The 15,736-nt window shown below is 41.6% G+C and overlaps 1 protein-coding gene across 9 annotated transcripts in view; it reads right to left on the bottom strand.

Moving 5' to 3' along the window:
• Positions 1-2,813: 2,813 nt before the first annotated feature.
• The window catches only part of GPCPD1 (glycerophosphocholine phosphodiesterase 1), a 52,776-nt gene continuing 39,853 nt past the window's right edge, over positions 2,814-15,736 (bottom strand). For 6 of the 9 annotated variants that reach the window (XM_083431962.1, XM_083431961.1, XM_083431963.1 and 3 more), the window contains exons 14-20: positions 13,928-13,967; positions 12,855-12,916; positions 12,078-12,143; positions 10,203-10,339; positions 7,925-8,060; positions 7,548-7,708; positions 2,814-4,446 (exon numbers count right to left, since the gene is read on the bottom strand). In XM_083431962.1, coding sequence (XP_083288088.1) covers positions 4,257-4,446; positions 7,548-7,708; positions 7,925-8,060; positions 10,203-10,339; positions 12,078-12,143; positions 12,855-12,916; positions 13,928-13,967 — 792 coding nt within the window. In that variant the 3' untranslated portion in view covers positions 2,814-4,256. Of the gene's footprint in view, positions 4,447-4,993; positions 5,032-7,547; positions 7,709-7,924; positions 8,061-10,202; positions 10,340-12,077; positions 12,144-12,854; positions 12,917-13,927; positions 13,968-15,736 lie in introns of all 9 variants that reach the window. The other 3 variants (XM_083431965.1, XM_083431967.1, XM_083431966.1) reach the window with 1 other exon arrangement.

Raw genomic sequence — 15,736 nt, 5'->3', positions numbered from 1 at the left:
CCTGTTAACATAAAGTTTGTGTAAAGTAGCTATGAATCCAAAATTTGTTGTAATGTTGATGCTTTGAAAGTGCAATTCAGCTCCTAAAATTCTGTGTGATTCCAGTGGAAGGGTGGAGCTGCCATATAAATACCAGTCTATGTTGGCTGGGACAGATGTGAACTGGAGTCCAACAACTGGAGGGTCACAGGTTTTAAATGCTTGCCACAAAGCTCAGCCTTGGGTTGGAAACATCTTTGTCACTCTAACACCTCTGCTGCTTTTCATCCATCAGTCTTAAGAGCAGACTTTGAGTCTTCCTGTGCTTGCTAAAATCAGGGGTAAGGACTCTGTGGTCCATCAGTTGTTTCTAGAAAATAGGTCCCATTATCCCTGATGATTGCCCATAATGGTTGGGAGCTACTGGGAGTTGGGAACTGAACACCTGGAGAGATACAGGTACCCTAACTCTGACTTAAAGAACTGCAATGGTAGCTCTTTATTTAGTAAATGTGAGAAGAGAACTAAGGTGTAGCCTTCAGCTGTCACACACAGATACCTAGGATAAGTATCTCCACTTGGACAGCTTGTTGAAATATATATTCAAAAAGCACTGCAAAGATGGTAGAGATGGCGCTTGTCAGATATCTAATGGGAATTCCAGGAAGGTCCAGTTCTGGAATTGTGCAGAACGTACCTCCTGAAGGATGCCACCATCTCCTTGCTGAGTACAGTGATTGGTTGGGCACATAGGGGATGAGATGATCTTTCAAGTATCCCGGTCCCAATCTGAACAGTCCTTTGTAGCCCACTACTAGCTCCTTGAACTTAGCCCAGTAGCTAATCATAAGGTGCAGGTAGATGTGTATGCATTTTGAGACTCTTAGAATACCATCTTGTCGCTCACATCCATGAAGCAGGACTAAGAACTGTGCATTAACCCTGGCAGTATCCGAGACCAGGGAGAAGGGTTGGTGGAAGAAGATTGGAAGAAATTTAAAGATTATCTACAGAAACACTGCAAAATTAATGAATGATAGAATGATGTTGGATTGAGGTTAAGGGGTTTTTAGCAATAATGTTATGAAAGAATATGTAAAAATGGAATGTTAACAGATGGAAAGTTAAAGTTAAAATATATTAAGATCATAATTAAGATAAAGGTAAAGAGGGAAAGGATTTGCTGAACAAACAACCGAATTGGAATACAAAGAGGGGAGGTGTGGGGAAGTCCGAGAAACAAGCAAATGTAAGATATGTTCTGAAAGATGGAATTGTTTTTAATTGTTTATTTTTTCTATTTTTTCTATTTTTTGTTTTTTCTGTTATTTTGTGAAAATCTTAATAAAATATTATATAAAAAAATAATAATAAAAGAACTGTGCATTAACCTCCCCTGAATAAAGTTGGCCAAAGTTTATTGTGATGCTTTTGAAATTCTCCGAGTGAAACTGCCTTGAACTCTTTGTTCTGTTCCCTAACTTATACCATGAGCATTCAAGGGTGCTGCCAAGCGCAGTGCTGACTCCAGCATATGAAAACAAAACTTAGTCAGTACAGAATGTCTCACAGCTCACCCTAAACTGCTTAATCTGCAAATGAATACACTCTAAACATATCCCACCACCCCATTTCTCAAGCAAAGGTGTTTCTCCCCCCCCCCCACGTGTTTGTTCTGCTTAAAAGGTCACTCTCTGGTATGCAGGCAAAATGTCAGTTTGCCTTCAGTGTTTGGAAAGTGAAATTCTTCCAACAGATGGATTAAGGAGCTACACAGTGCTGGAAACCCAAATGTCGGGCAACTGGTCTTTCAAGGAACGGATCTTTTAGCATGTTAAGTTTGGAGCAAGAGAGGCGAGGTTGACTGCAAGCTGCCTTCTTCCAGAATATCTTGTGTGGAGCTTGAGGAAGACTTCTAGGAATGTAGGGCTTGAGGGAAAGTTTCCAGAGCAAGGAGTAAAAGAAATACAGTGGTACCTCGGGTTAAGTACTTAATTCGTTCCGGAGGTCCGTACTTAACCTGAAACTGTTCTTAACCTGAAGCACCACTTTAGCTAATGGGGCCTCCTGCTACTGCTGTGCCACTGAATCACGATTTCTGTTCTCATCCTGAAGCAAAGTACTTAACCCGAGGTAATATTTCTGGGTTAGCGGAGTCTGCAACCTGAAGCATATGTAACCTGAGGTACCACTGTACTGGAGTTTGAGGAAAGATCTGCTGGACGGTGGCAGTGCTGGAGGAAGAGAGGACGGAAGGCTAACAAGGGAAAGTATCTCTTAAACATCTTGTTGGTTCATGCCACTAGCATGAAGATAGGGAAAATAGAGAGAAGCAGCTCACTTCAATGCGTTTTCACCTCAGCTTTGTGGCTCCACTCGCTCTTTTTCTCCAACTGCTCAGAAGCAGATACCACACATGTTCTGCCTCTTCTTCATTCTGGTTGGTCAGGCAGGAATCTAGATAAGACTATGGCAGCAATGGTACTGCTGCTTTTGATTGACCCCAGAAACAGAGCTGTGAGTAGAGAAGAGAGCCACCTGGCAAAGTGTATGCAGGTATTTTGTCACTCCATGAACATTATAATCCTAGTGATTTCACCGTCCAGAATGGAAGCATGACTATTACAAAGCAAAAGGGTCAAGGCTCAGAAAAAATATGGATGCCATGAGCAGCCTGAGAATTCATGTTAAAATTCACCCCGCAGACAATACAGAGCATGGGGTCTAGACCACTTTAAAAAGTTGGCTGAAGAACCAAATTCATAGTTAGGTCATAGTTAAGTATTGCACCACATGGCTCAAACCACTACAAATAACTCAAATGCAGAGCTAGATTATATTTAGATATAAAATGCATTTTATTTTTAAAATAAGATCATTCCCAGAGACCTGAAGGCTGCTCTTCAACAAAAGCAAGTTCAATACAAAGCAATCAAGACAAACTACGTCCACCAAACAACTCAGTAGTACAGACCAAAAACCACGTACATATACTTGCATTTATTGAACTTTTATATAGTCAGCTTTGTACAGCAGTGACAAGATTCATATTATACAAGCTATTGTTTTCAATTGTTGATTTGCCATAGAAGGATTTCCCCCCCCATTTTTATTATGCACTTGAACACTTCAGTAAAAAGTTACAGATACTTGAGCTTCAATTACCTGGTATTGTAGAGAGGTATGGGTTTTAAGTACATGCAAACATACATACTTGACGAAATACTCTATATCATAATTTCTGAATAAGTTATACACAGTACATTAGCCAGAGGTTAAAGACTACAACCCTATTACATTCTGAAAATCAAATCTAACATTCTTTCTTTTCTTTTTTTTAAACACAGCTGCTAGTGGCCAGGAAAAAAAAGATGATACAAACCTCATTTAGCTATCTACATATAAAGGGATTGTGGTTTTGCAAGAGCAAAGATTTGAGCATTCTTATTCAGCCCTTACTACCCTTGCATCATATAGCACCACAAGAGTGCAAGGACTGCTGCAAACATCTCGAGCAGTACTTACTGGCTTTTGTATTGTGCATCTGTGCCTTTAATATTTAAGTACAATGATATATCTATATTTTAAACCTATAGTCAGACACTGGCAATTTGGCTTATAGTGATTGACAACATTCTGTGCGTCAGCAAAATTCAGATACAAAAACAGTGAAGGAGGGGTACCATTCACCTGAAGGTTGCTAGGCAAAGGCTATGCCATTCATCATTGTATCAGGCAAAATAAAAAGACAAGACTACAGCAACCTGAAGGCAATGGGGGGTGGGGGTGGAGCGGGGAATGAAGCTACAATTGCAGTTTTACAATGTGATGGCACACCTGTCTGAATAGATGTGTGCATCGGTGCAAATGCACACACCTGAGGTACCTTTCCCCCCAGGCCAAATATTATCTTATACAGTACAGTCTTCTCCACTAGTATTGGAGTCGAATCAATTGAACAATGATATTTGGCAGTTGAGATCCTTAGGCAACTATTGCATTTCAGATTGCTCAGAAACCAGGTGCGTATGTTACAGTACACAGATTCCACATTAAACTGGTCAGTTCAAAACACAGGAGTAGAGTAAACCAATAATTACACTGACCAAGCATTCTAGCAATGGCTTTGACAATTGAGCAACGACTTTTCATATTCTACAGTGGACCATGTGTTATTGCTTCGTTTGGATGCAAGAACAGTGAGGCATTGCTAGCTTTGTTCAGTGGAAAGAATTGGGTGAACATACCAAACAGCATTCCTCTGTGCACGGAGTCTGCTAAAAACTGCTTGAACTTTCAGACATCCTTGCTTGTATGGTGCTATTACTACACTTACATAGACCTAGAGAACTAAAGTGGCTCACGGTGGGACAGAGGCAACTTTTGAGCTCTGGTACCTCCTGCTTCAACCGCTCTAGCTGCTCGGTCTGGAATATATTTGGTTGTTCAGGCATCCAGTCATAAATCCTAAGGCAGACATACAACGAGAAAGGAATGAATGCAAAGCCAACCTATACCAAAGGCACACTCAAGGTCTTATATACACAAGAGCAGATATGCCCCAGCACAACTGAAGTCTTCACCCCAAAAAGTTTTATACCAATGTTTTAAGACTTCGATGAAATTTGCTTTTATATCCCTGTGTGCTCAAATATTTCATCCAGTGATAGTTCTAGAAGTAGGGTGCTCAGCATCTGACATGTCACCAAGTGAAAGCTTTGAGGCAACCCTGCTAGCAAAGTTATGGAGTGGCTTTCCTGGGTGTTAGAAATCACCGTGTTAGAAATCTACCCAATAGTTCTGATGCATGCATTGGCACAATATACAGGCATTGCTTACTATTTGCATGCCATACAACAATTTCAACCTTTCAATGAATGCAAAGTCTGCAAAGAACATAGTGCATACGTTGCTACAGAATCAGAGCGTTCAATTTTTGTTTTTAAAGTAAAGAGAAAGCATTGTGGAGTTATGTAAAACAAAACAAAAAAAATTCTGGTCAGCAAGTACAAACCTGTCACATCATTTGTAAGTGGAGGATCTGGTGAGTGTCTAGAGGAAAAGGAATCCAGGTGTCAGGGACGAGTTACTCTCCTCTTTAGAGGGTCTACTCTTGAATACAGCACACCTAGAATTTTTGCTTTGTCTCTGGGAGACAGGTACCTGGGGGATTTGCATAGGTAGTGGATCCAATGTCTGATTCAAAGTCCCATCAGACATTTGTAACATGACCGATAACCCTAGCCTTCCATTAAAGGCCTCAAAGGCCAGAACTCTGTGGACAATGATTGGCAGGTGCAGAAAGGAAGCTGAATTGGCCCACTTCCCACCCCACCCCGGTTGCCTCCATAGCTTCCGGTGCTGGTTCTGAGAACAGGCACTTCCACCTACAGATTCCAAGCTTGGTGAATTCATGATAGTTTGACCATATAAAGAAGCAAGAAATTAAATCTTGAAATGTGCCAAATAGCTTTAGGCTGAATACGAATTAAGTCCCTTGCTACTGTATCTAGGGTTTCCTGAAAAAGATTGTTCGGTCTCCACCTATAAGGCATGCTCTAGGCGACCAAATTTCCGAAGCCATTTAAATGAGCGGTCGTAAAACAGTATTCAGTTTTTATTTTAAAGTTAGCTTTACATCTAAAATATAGTTTGGAGCAGCCACCGATCCCAAAGTTTTAGTAGCTATTGCATTCCCTCACCAAATCTGGGGGCGTTATTTAATGAATAACCCAAACCCTCTATTCTCAGTTCTTTGAAACCACCCTTCACAAGATAAACAGGAATGTCCAGGCACTTCTCTGTTGTGCAGCCATGTTAACAGAATGATTAGTAATGCTTTGCAAAAATGGTTTTCAGCTATCCAGGGAATTAAATTAGGGAAACCAGAAACAAAAATTCCTTGATGTGAGAATAATGTTTATGGTCCAAGCCTCAAAACTGATCTTATACACTAGACCACACTGTCACATTTTCACGATACAAAATAGAAAGGGATAAATATGTAAGCCATGAAGAATGAAAAAAGGGTTCAACTGGAAGCATTCACTGCCAATAATTTGATTTCTTGTTTTCTAAAGGCAGCATGGACAAACCGTCACTTGAGTTCCAAGGATAGTTCATGTAGTCTTGTAAGATTCTGGTGTCGTCTGGGCTTTAGGGAAGTTAATTTAAAGTTCTCAACCACTCAGCTGTGCTTAAGGAAGGGGTCAGAATAACTTAGAATCCACCCCCCACCCACGCAGCAGCTGAAGAGCTTCAGCATGGCAGTCTCTAAGGATGCCATCTAGCAGGGGAAAGGTTGATTTAGAGTAAAAATAAAAGATTTTGTGCTAAAAGGTGTCAGATTGCAGAATATCGACAACTGTTCCTGTTGCTCTTTGGGACACGCTGCATATTATTCGACTTGTGCTGATGACTAAAGGATAGTAAAGACTAAGGACTTTCTCTCCCATGCTGGTTTTACATTTTTTATATCAGTACAGCACCTGGGAGCCCACAGAAGCAGCTGATGTGCTCCCCTCATGAAAGATTTTACATTGCCTAGCTACCCGAGCAATTTAATGCTGATCTACATACAGGTGTTTGTACATGTTGTTGGTAAGAGACAATCCATAACAAAACCAAAGACGCTGATCAAAAAGGAGAACATGAGGAGTTATTGGAAAATGCAAATTAAGCAGAGAAGAGTCGGGACCATATAACGCCGGTCTTGAAAGTCCTACACTGGCTCCCAGTACGTTTCCAAGCACAATTCAAAGTGTTGGTGCTGACCTTTAAAGCCCTAAATGGCCTCGGTCCAGTATACCTGAAGGAGCATCTCCACCCCCATCGTTCTGCCTGGACTCTGAGGTCCAGTGCCGAGGGCCTTCTGGTAGTTCCCTCGCTGCGAGAAGCCAAGTTACAGGGAACCAGGCAGAGGGTCTTTTCGGTAGTGGCGCCCACCCTGTGGAACACCCTCGAACCAGATGTCAAAGAGAAAAATAACTACCAGATCTTTAAAAGACATTTGAAGGCTGCCCTGTTTAGGGAAGCTTTTAATGTTTAATAGGTTATTATATTTTAGTGTTCTGTTAGAAGCCACCCAGAGTGGCTGGGGAAACCCAGCCAGATGGGTGGGGTATAAATAAATTATTATTATTATTATTATTATTATTATTATTATTATTATTATTATTATTATTACAAGCTGCTTAAATTACAGCCAACTGGGAAAAGGTGGTATACTCCACTTAACAAACTTTGCATTCAAGATGTGTATCACCAAAGTGATATCAATATTGAAAAAGGTGCATTTTGTATATTGATACTTATTTTCTATTTTCAAAAGAATTCAAGGTACATTGAACATGCATATTGTTCTAGGGCAAGCTTTGAGTGTATCACATAGAAACTACTACTACCATTAAAATGGTACAAAGAGGGTCAGGTACGCAAACGTGTTTGCCTATTTGAGACAAGGTTTTAAAAGCCCTTGATTCCAAGATTCACCTGCTATCATGGCAGCCATCTGAATACATCTATAAACTCATTACTGATCATATTCAATAGTTAAAATACTGTGATACCTGTCATATACCAGACCATGAACTCCATATTCCCTCAATTTCTTCCTGTTCTCCAGCTCATTTGTTTTGTCGCCCCAGCAGAAGACAACTAAGCCTTTAGACCTGGCTTCGGCAATAAAAGATGGACTGAGCAGCAACTCCTCTGTGTGTGCATTAATCCCCTGAAAAAGAAAAAATGATATATCACCCATATATAGCTGAGGTGTTAGCAGTGCAAGGATTAATCTTTCAAGTTGTTAGGCATGTTGAGTACTATGCAACTATGTTAAAATACACTGAGGTCTTGGTATTTGTAGAAAAGACAATTATAGCTAAAGGACAATCCTCATTTCAAACGTAGTTGCCACATATAATTGTCTAGATGCTTTATGACCTACCAGCAGATTTTCAAACTGCGCAAAACTTGTGGCAATAGCCGTTGTGCGGCTCCTGAGATCCATAAGTTCTGGGTAAGTATCACATTTTCCTTGAGTTAGAAACAATATGGGGTATTTATTTTGTTTGTGTCTGACCCTGTAAAAAAAAGTTTGAACTAAGTTACAAGTTAGACAGGAAAAATCCCTGAATCAGACCAGGAATCACCCATTTACTGTAAGTAATTTACCTGACTTGCAAAATATAAAGCCAACATTTTTGAATAACTGTGCATTCTTAAGTAGAACTTTAAATATGCAATCTGAAAATGGTTATAGAGTTTAAATAGAATATCTATAGCTATCTATCTACTTAGAAAAGCAAAGACAAGCTACAAAAACACCTGCCCTTCCATTTTCTTCTTTACAAAGCACGAACCCTACTTTTAAAAAAACTCACACACAAAATATTACAGTAGACTGGATGAAAACCATTTGCTTATTCGAATGACTTCAGTGATTGTATACAACTAGTTTAGACACGTAGTTTGTTTGCTTCCACTGTCATCAGATGATTGCATTCTAATGTGATGCAATATAAGCAGAGGCTTTTTTTTTGAAAACTTTGAAAAAGATGACATTCAGCTGTGCACCTGCTGCAAGTGCCATGTTCCCGCTGTTACGAAAATAAATGAATTTCGATTACTTTTGACACAGGTAGCCTTTATCAGCAGAGTGAGACCCCACTCTGGTCATAAAAGACATATTAAAGGCTTGTCTGCCATTACCCAGAGGTAGGCCAGGGCTCAGGCAGGTCTGTTCTTCTCCAAAACCTAATCCTGTGATGTCCTTTGCCTCTCTGGAATATCACCTGCTAAACTGAGGAATCGTTCCTCAAGGCTCCTGCCTAAAATTTACCCAGAAGTACTGCTTCAGATGAATGGTAATTTTCACCCTCCTTTGTTATATCCGTAAGGCGTATAATTACCAGGCCTTTTAGGGTGGTTTAGTCTCAGACCCATACCCCTTAAGCGCTTTATCACACCATCATGATCCTGTTAGACAGGAAGAATTTACAGTGGTACCTCGGGTTACATACGCTTCAGGTTACAGACTCCACTAACCCAGAAATATTACCTTGGGTTAAGAACTTTGCTTCAGGATGAGAACAGAAATCGTGCTCTGGTGGCGTGGCAGCAGCCGGAGGCCCCATTAGCTAAAGGTCCCTTACCTTTCCAGCCCCAACCTGGCCACAGTGATCCATGCGACGGTCATCTCTAGGCTTGACTACTGTAATTCGCTCTACGCAGGGCTGCCCTTGAAGCTGTCCCAGAAACTCCAGCGGGTACAGAATGCTGCAGCGAGGCTCCTCACGGGGTCTCTGCCATGGGAGCATATTCACCCAGTGCTTTTCAAGCTGCACTGGCTCCCGGTGGAGTACAGGGTCAGATTTAAGGTGCTGCTTTTGACCTTTAAAGCCCTTCACGGCCTAGGACCCTCGTACCTACGGGACCGCCTCTCCTGGTATGCCCCACGGAGAGCCTTAAGGTCCATAAATAACAACACCCTAGTGGTCCCAGGCCTAAGGAAGTTAGATTGGCTTCAACCAGAGCCAGGGCCTTTTCAACACTGGCTCCAGCCTGGTGGAACGCTCTGCCTCATGAGACCAGGGCCCTGCAGGATCTGATTTCTTTCCGCAGGGCCTGTAAGACAGAGTTGTTCCGCCTGGCCTTTGGCTTGGAGCCAATTTGATTCCCTCCCTCCCTGTCTTTCTTTTTTCTTTTCCTTCTCCTGCGATGAGGCTACATTTTAATATTTTAATGTTGTATTTTACTTTTGTTTTTAAGTTGTAATCATTCATCTTGTTTTTATTATTGCTTGTAAGCCGCTCTGAGCCTGGCCTTGGCTGGGGAGGGCGGGGTATAAATAAATTATTATTATTATTATTATTATTATTATTATTATTATTATTATTATTAAAGTGGTGCTTCAGGTTAAGAACAGTTTCAAGTTAAGAACTGACCTCTGGAATGAAGTAAGTACTTAACCCGAGGTCCCACTGTATACTCTGTGCCTTCATTTTAAATTACAAGCCCTGTTTGAGCATAAAAGTTTATGCCTTTTGTCTTAGCACCTAGGAAGCCACAGCTTCCCCTCCGCTGATATGAGAGAATAATTCACATTTTCTTAGTTAAACATGAAAATGAACCTTCTTCTGCGAGTACATATTATGTTATATAAAGATGCCCCAAGTTAAAAATACATCTCTCTAAAATGTTATCAAGTATTTCCATCAACTCACATTGTACATATATCGGCATCAAATGAAGAAAATATAATCCTCCTATGTCCAGCCTTGAGCAGAACAGTTTTCAAAAGTATGTCTAGATAGAGGTTCATGTCAAAGTAGGTTGAAAGATTGCCATCCCATAAACCATCCTGGAAATGGAGAGGGGAGGGGGGAGAGAAGCCAGACACTTTTGGTTATTTAACTTGAAAGTTCATGAACATCCGTTGATATGGGTGAAGATTAAGCTGTACCTTTGATACACAAAAGGCAAGTTGCTCTATTCTGGTTCACTTAATAACAAAACAATAATATCAATAATTTCATTGTATCCTGCCCATCTGACTGGGTTGCCCCAGTCACTCTGGGCGACTTCCAACAAAGTATAAAGGAACCCACCAAACACCCAAAGTTAAAAGCTTTCCAAAACAGGGATGCCTGCTTAGTACAGAAGAATTGTCATCTATCATTCCTGACTTCCACTTAAAATCTTATAAATCAGCCATGAACTGTATTATGTTGGTCACAAAAATACAATTTTTAACCACCTAATTAATGTTGCAGCAAAAACTCTTTATACCGCATGAGAAAGTAGCCGATAATTCTTTTGGGAAGCTCATGCTATGCTGGCATAGAGTTAAAACATCCAATAAATATACAGTGGTGCCTCGCAAGACGAAAAGAATCCGTTCCGCGAGTCTCTTCGTCTTGCGGTTTTTTTCGTCTTGCGAAGCAAGCCCATTAGCGGATTAGCGCTATTAGCAGTTTAGCGGCTATTAAAGGCTTAAGGGATTAGCGGCTATTAAGGGATTAGCGGCTATTAAGGGATTAGCGGCTATTAAGGGATTAGCGGATTAGCTGCTAAAAGGCTATTAGCGCCTTAGTGGATCAGCTGATAAGCGGCTTAGATCAGCTGTTCAGTGGCTTAGAGAACAGCTGTTAAGTGTCTTAGGGGCTGGGGAAAAAGGGGGGGGAGGGAAAAAAACCCCGCAGAACTCGCAAGACATTTTCGTCTTGCGAAGCAAGCCCATAGCAAATTCGTTTTGCGAAGCACCTCCAAAACGGAAAACCCTTTCGTCTAGCGGGTTTTCCGTCTTGCGAGGCATTCGTCTTGCGGGGCACCGCTGTATTCAGTTTACCGGAGCATCAGCTTAGATCACAGTCATGACTGGACTGTAGATCATATTTGGTGTTAGGAAGGAAATCCCCTCCTACCTAGCAAACAGGTTAAAGATTGTGGGTAAAAGCAGCAACGTTTTATGAGCGGACTTCCATTTGTCCATTGTCTCCTCCCCTTCCTCTTCTCCGTCCTGGAACCTCCTGCATGACCCCCAGCCTCATCTGGAGCATCAACCTCGTGGATGTGACTTGGGGGACATGTGGAGGGAGGCTGAAGAAGGAGACCACTAGTGAAAGTCAGTTCTGCTTGCACAGAGGCACCATTATTTCACCCTGTAGGATTTGGTTTCAATTAACTTCTCCTGCAGGAAGCTCACTTTGCTCTTTTGCTTTAGTCACCCAGAACCATGTTTCCCTGGCATTCTTCTGCAGTGCGTCTGATCTTGGCCATCATTAGATTTGTCTCTACCGATCTTTGAGGACTGGTGGGTGGTTCCTACTTCCAACAATAGGCTGGGTTAGATGGAACCAATAGAGTGCCTCTATTTTCAGTAACTGTTCCTTAGAACTAGACACGTGGACCACAGAATTCCAGAGCTAGAAAACAATGCTAAATTAAGAAACGGCGTTCACTCACTTTAACCATTGGAGAATCAAAGGGAAAAAGAAGCAGAAATGTACTATTTAACCAAATCAATTTCTAGAATTTAAACACTACAATGAAACAGCAAGCTACTATGTTTAAGATGTATTGTTAGCAGACTTTCTTACCCTTTGCTGGCATATCCATTTAATTTCTATATTAAAGCCAACTTCTTCAGGAATGGTTTCTAGTACCTGGGTGGAAAAGCAATAAAGGTCAGGAAAAATTGTGCTAAAGTGTTAAATTTAAGAGTGATTTCCCTCACCTTTTATGTCTGAAATCAAAAATGGCTCTGTAGAGCCTATAGAAATTGAATTCCAGTAGACTATAGGATTTCCCTTGCAAATGGCAACCACATTAGCAGTCTAGAACATGCTGTTCTAATAATCTGCATCTACACAGACACTTCCTGGATTTCGTTTCTGTGACACTAAACCCTGACCAAGAAACAGATCCTGAAGCAAAGACATGCAGATATCAGTTTAGCTTTTCAATGGCATCCATGACAAGGACCTTGTTTGCACATAACGCTAAATCAAACCATGCCTTGTTGGAAATAAAGAAGTGTGTGGGCACCCAGAATGAAAACTGCAGCTGCTTTCCTCCTCCCACAGCTGATGCACTACCTGCCAATTACTGTAACATGCAAACCTGGGCTCCTGGTTTGTCTCTCCAAACAAACCATGAGTGGTAAATGAAGAATCAACCTTGGTTATGCCTTGTGGTTGGGGAGGAACAGGGCTTAACCAGAAGGGGGGGGGGGAGAATTGGAATTAAAAAACCACCCCCCTTTCCATTCTGTCAATGCAAGCCTCCACTGGATTAGCTTCTGCTTTAATTATCACTTCCATTCTAAATTTTAGCTTACAATAAACCTAGGGGGAACAAATGATTGCTGTACTTACACTTTGTAAGGAGGGGAATGGCTGCGTGTCGGAAGGAGCATTTTTGTCTTCTTTAAATGATTCTGTAGGAAAATTGTATAAAAGAAGCCTTGAAGAGAAGTCTTAAGCAAAAGTCTTAAGTAAAAATGAGGTTTTCCCATCTTTTCCTCCCCCTACGGTCCCCTCGAGGGTTGGGGACCATCCAGAACAGATTTGGGGGGACACAGGGAGAGGGTGCAGGGTAGGAGAGGAAGAGGACATCCTGTTGCATGAGCTGAAGTCTGTTGCGCAAATGGGGCAGCATCACTGGATGCTGCCCAAATAGTGCCAGAAAAACCGTGATTACTAGCTAGAGTGAGTTAATTTGCAACTGACAACTTGCAGGCTGGTCGTGCTGCACCTCCAGAGATGTCACTGACTCTGCTCAAAGTTGCACTGCAGTCTACTGGAAAGCCTAGCTCGTCCTTACAAAGGCATGGGAGCCAAAGCAGAAGGCAAAAGGAAAACCTGCTGTGACACTTCCATCAGCTTCCTGCTACCAAGAGAGAGATACTCTCACTCTGCCCATCTCCTATTTGCTCTATCTCTCTTCTGTCCATTCTGAAGAGCAGGAAGCGGTTAAGATATGCCAATAAGTCCTGGGTGCTTATGCAAAGAACCAAGCATCCCCCCCCCCTCCCTCCGTACCATAACACTGTTCTAAATGGCCTTGCCAACCCTGGAGACATATTATCTAAATTCTACACTTCACTAAAAGCGGTTGTACTACTTCGCTGGCCCAATATTAACTAACTTGTTGCCAAGATAAAAGGTTGCAGTAATGCAGAGTCAGCTTAGCAGTAAAGCAGACTTGAGTGAAGGTCTACCAGGCCAATAGAATATAACTGCCGCATCTCAGACATAAGTAGTGTGAGCTATTGTTCTCATTCAACAGATCAATAAATGTCTGCACAAGCTCTTCCAAAGTACTGGGAGGAGATACTTCATTCTACAAAAACTCCAGATACAACTGTTGAAATATTAACCAGACAATATGTTGGTTATGAATGGAAGAACAGCTGAGAATTACCAAATTTTTCGGCGCTTCTACGTACCTTCGCTATCTTTGGATTTCAATGCAGTCACGTGTAACAGCTACAAGGAGGAAAACACGAAACGCTTTTAAAAGCTATCTTTCAAGTACTGCCCACACATTTCCTGAACAGTGTCTCTGCAATGGCCTCAAAATAATGCTGAGCGCAGTCTACAGCAAGAAGGAAGGCTTGTTCCTATTTGGTCGTCTTGGGAATTCAGATAGTTTGATAGACAATTCATGATGCCTGGGGATACTTTATTTTATTTTATTTAAGTTGCACTAGGTCACATTCAGCTGCTGGCAGGTGTGTGAGGCTCCAGCAACCCAGGGCTTAATAAACACAGAGAAACAGGATTCTGTTGCTGGGTCTCTAGGAGCAACTGTTTCTTAAGAAAAAACTAAGCAACATAACTTTTTTTGCCTCCAAGAACTAGCAAAATCTTACCCAGCAACCTGCCACCCCACCCCAAAGCAGTAGTTTATGATGCTGAGGTTTTTGCTGAGGGATGTATTATACAGTATCATGAGTTTTTGGAGCTTTTGAGCCCCCGATAACAGGAATTTGCAGTTCCAAATGTTCCCCCCTTTTGGGCCTAGCAAATAGGACTCTAGCACTTTTTTTAGAACCGGCATAGAGGGGGATAGGTGAGCTGAGTGCAGCCAGACCATGGCAGAACTGATGCTGTTTCATTCCCTCTGTGGAAGAAGCAGAACTGCACGGAACGTTTTCAATCGCTTTGCAAATGCCCCACACCTTTTGATACTGCCGTTTTAATACGAAATGTATTAGAGCATTCTTGCAGCAGATAATGAAGGTTAGTAGCCAAAGAGGAGTATGAAGTCGTGTTAAGGCTATTGTGAGAAGCACTTGGTATGCATCTATATTATTCTGGATAAAACAAGTCTACATCGGCAACCATTTTGATCTTTCCTTAAGATTCCCATTCCATGGGAGGCTGGGCTAGAAGGATCTTTGCTCTGATCCAGGAGGGCTCTTCTTATGAGGCCTTAATGCTTAGCATAAATAGAAGAGCCTATTCCAAAGGCAGTATTCCATGGCAAAGACCATTCTCTGGAACAAAGAGAATATAGACAATGCTTCAAATCACTGACGTCGAACACGAGTTTGAGCCTTCTGTAACCCTTGTGTGGAAGTAACAACAACATTTTAAAATGTTTTTAATGCTTCTTCCTATAACTATGTCCTGTCCTTGGTAAGAGAGAGCTGTCTGCAGTCACACCCACATTTGTTACTTCCTGGTTTAATCAGTAATATGCTTTCAGAGGCCTGTTCTGAATCGTGGTTTGAAAACTGCAGCTGGCTGAAAGCATCAGTGCTCAACTTCCAGCTGCAAGCAGCCAAAAGGAAGTCATAACATCTACCCTGTACAGGCTTCACTCATTACCGGTGTTTTCTGGGCTCTGTTCAAGGTGTTGGTCCTTGCCTAGAGCCTTAGCTCCCCTTGTATATTGCTATCATTTGGACAGGCACTGCTTTCTATGCCTATATATATACACACACACATTCATATTTTAAAAAGTGGTTGCCATAAGGAGCAGGGTCATTTCCACTTTGTTGAGCCCCTTTCCAAAAGGAGGCATGCCAGCTGCACGCCAGATTCCATCTAAGTTTTAAGGAAGGCAGTTTAAACTACTGTTTCTCCAGTATTTGGATCAGGCCAATCCAGTAAGTGGAAAGCTGCAGCTACTTCTGTAATTTCACATTACTGCAATTAACTGTGGTTATTGGTTCAGTTCTGGAATTGGTGTGTTTTATCCATTTATTAAAATTACGAGCTGCCTTGATGGCCTATGTTGGATAGGACAG

The sequence above is a fragment of the Podarcis tiliguerta genome (genome assembly GCF_965153285.1).
Source record: "Podarcis tiliguerta genome assembly, chromosome: 3".
NCBI classification, from domain to species: Eukaryota; Metazoa; Chordata; class Lepidosauria; order Squamata; family Lacertidae; genus Podarcis; species Podarcis tiliguerta.
This window is presented reverse-complemented; position numbering and strand designations above follow the sequence as displayed.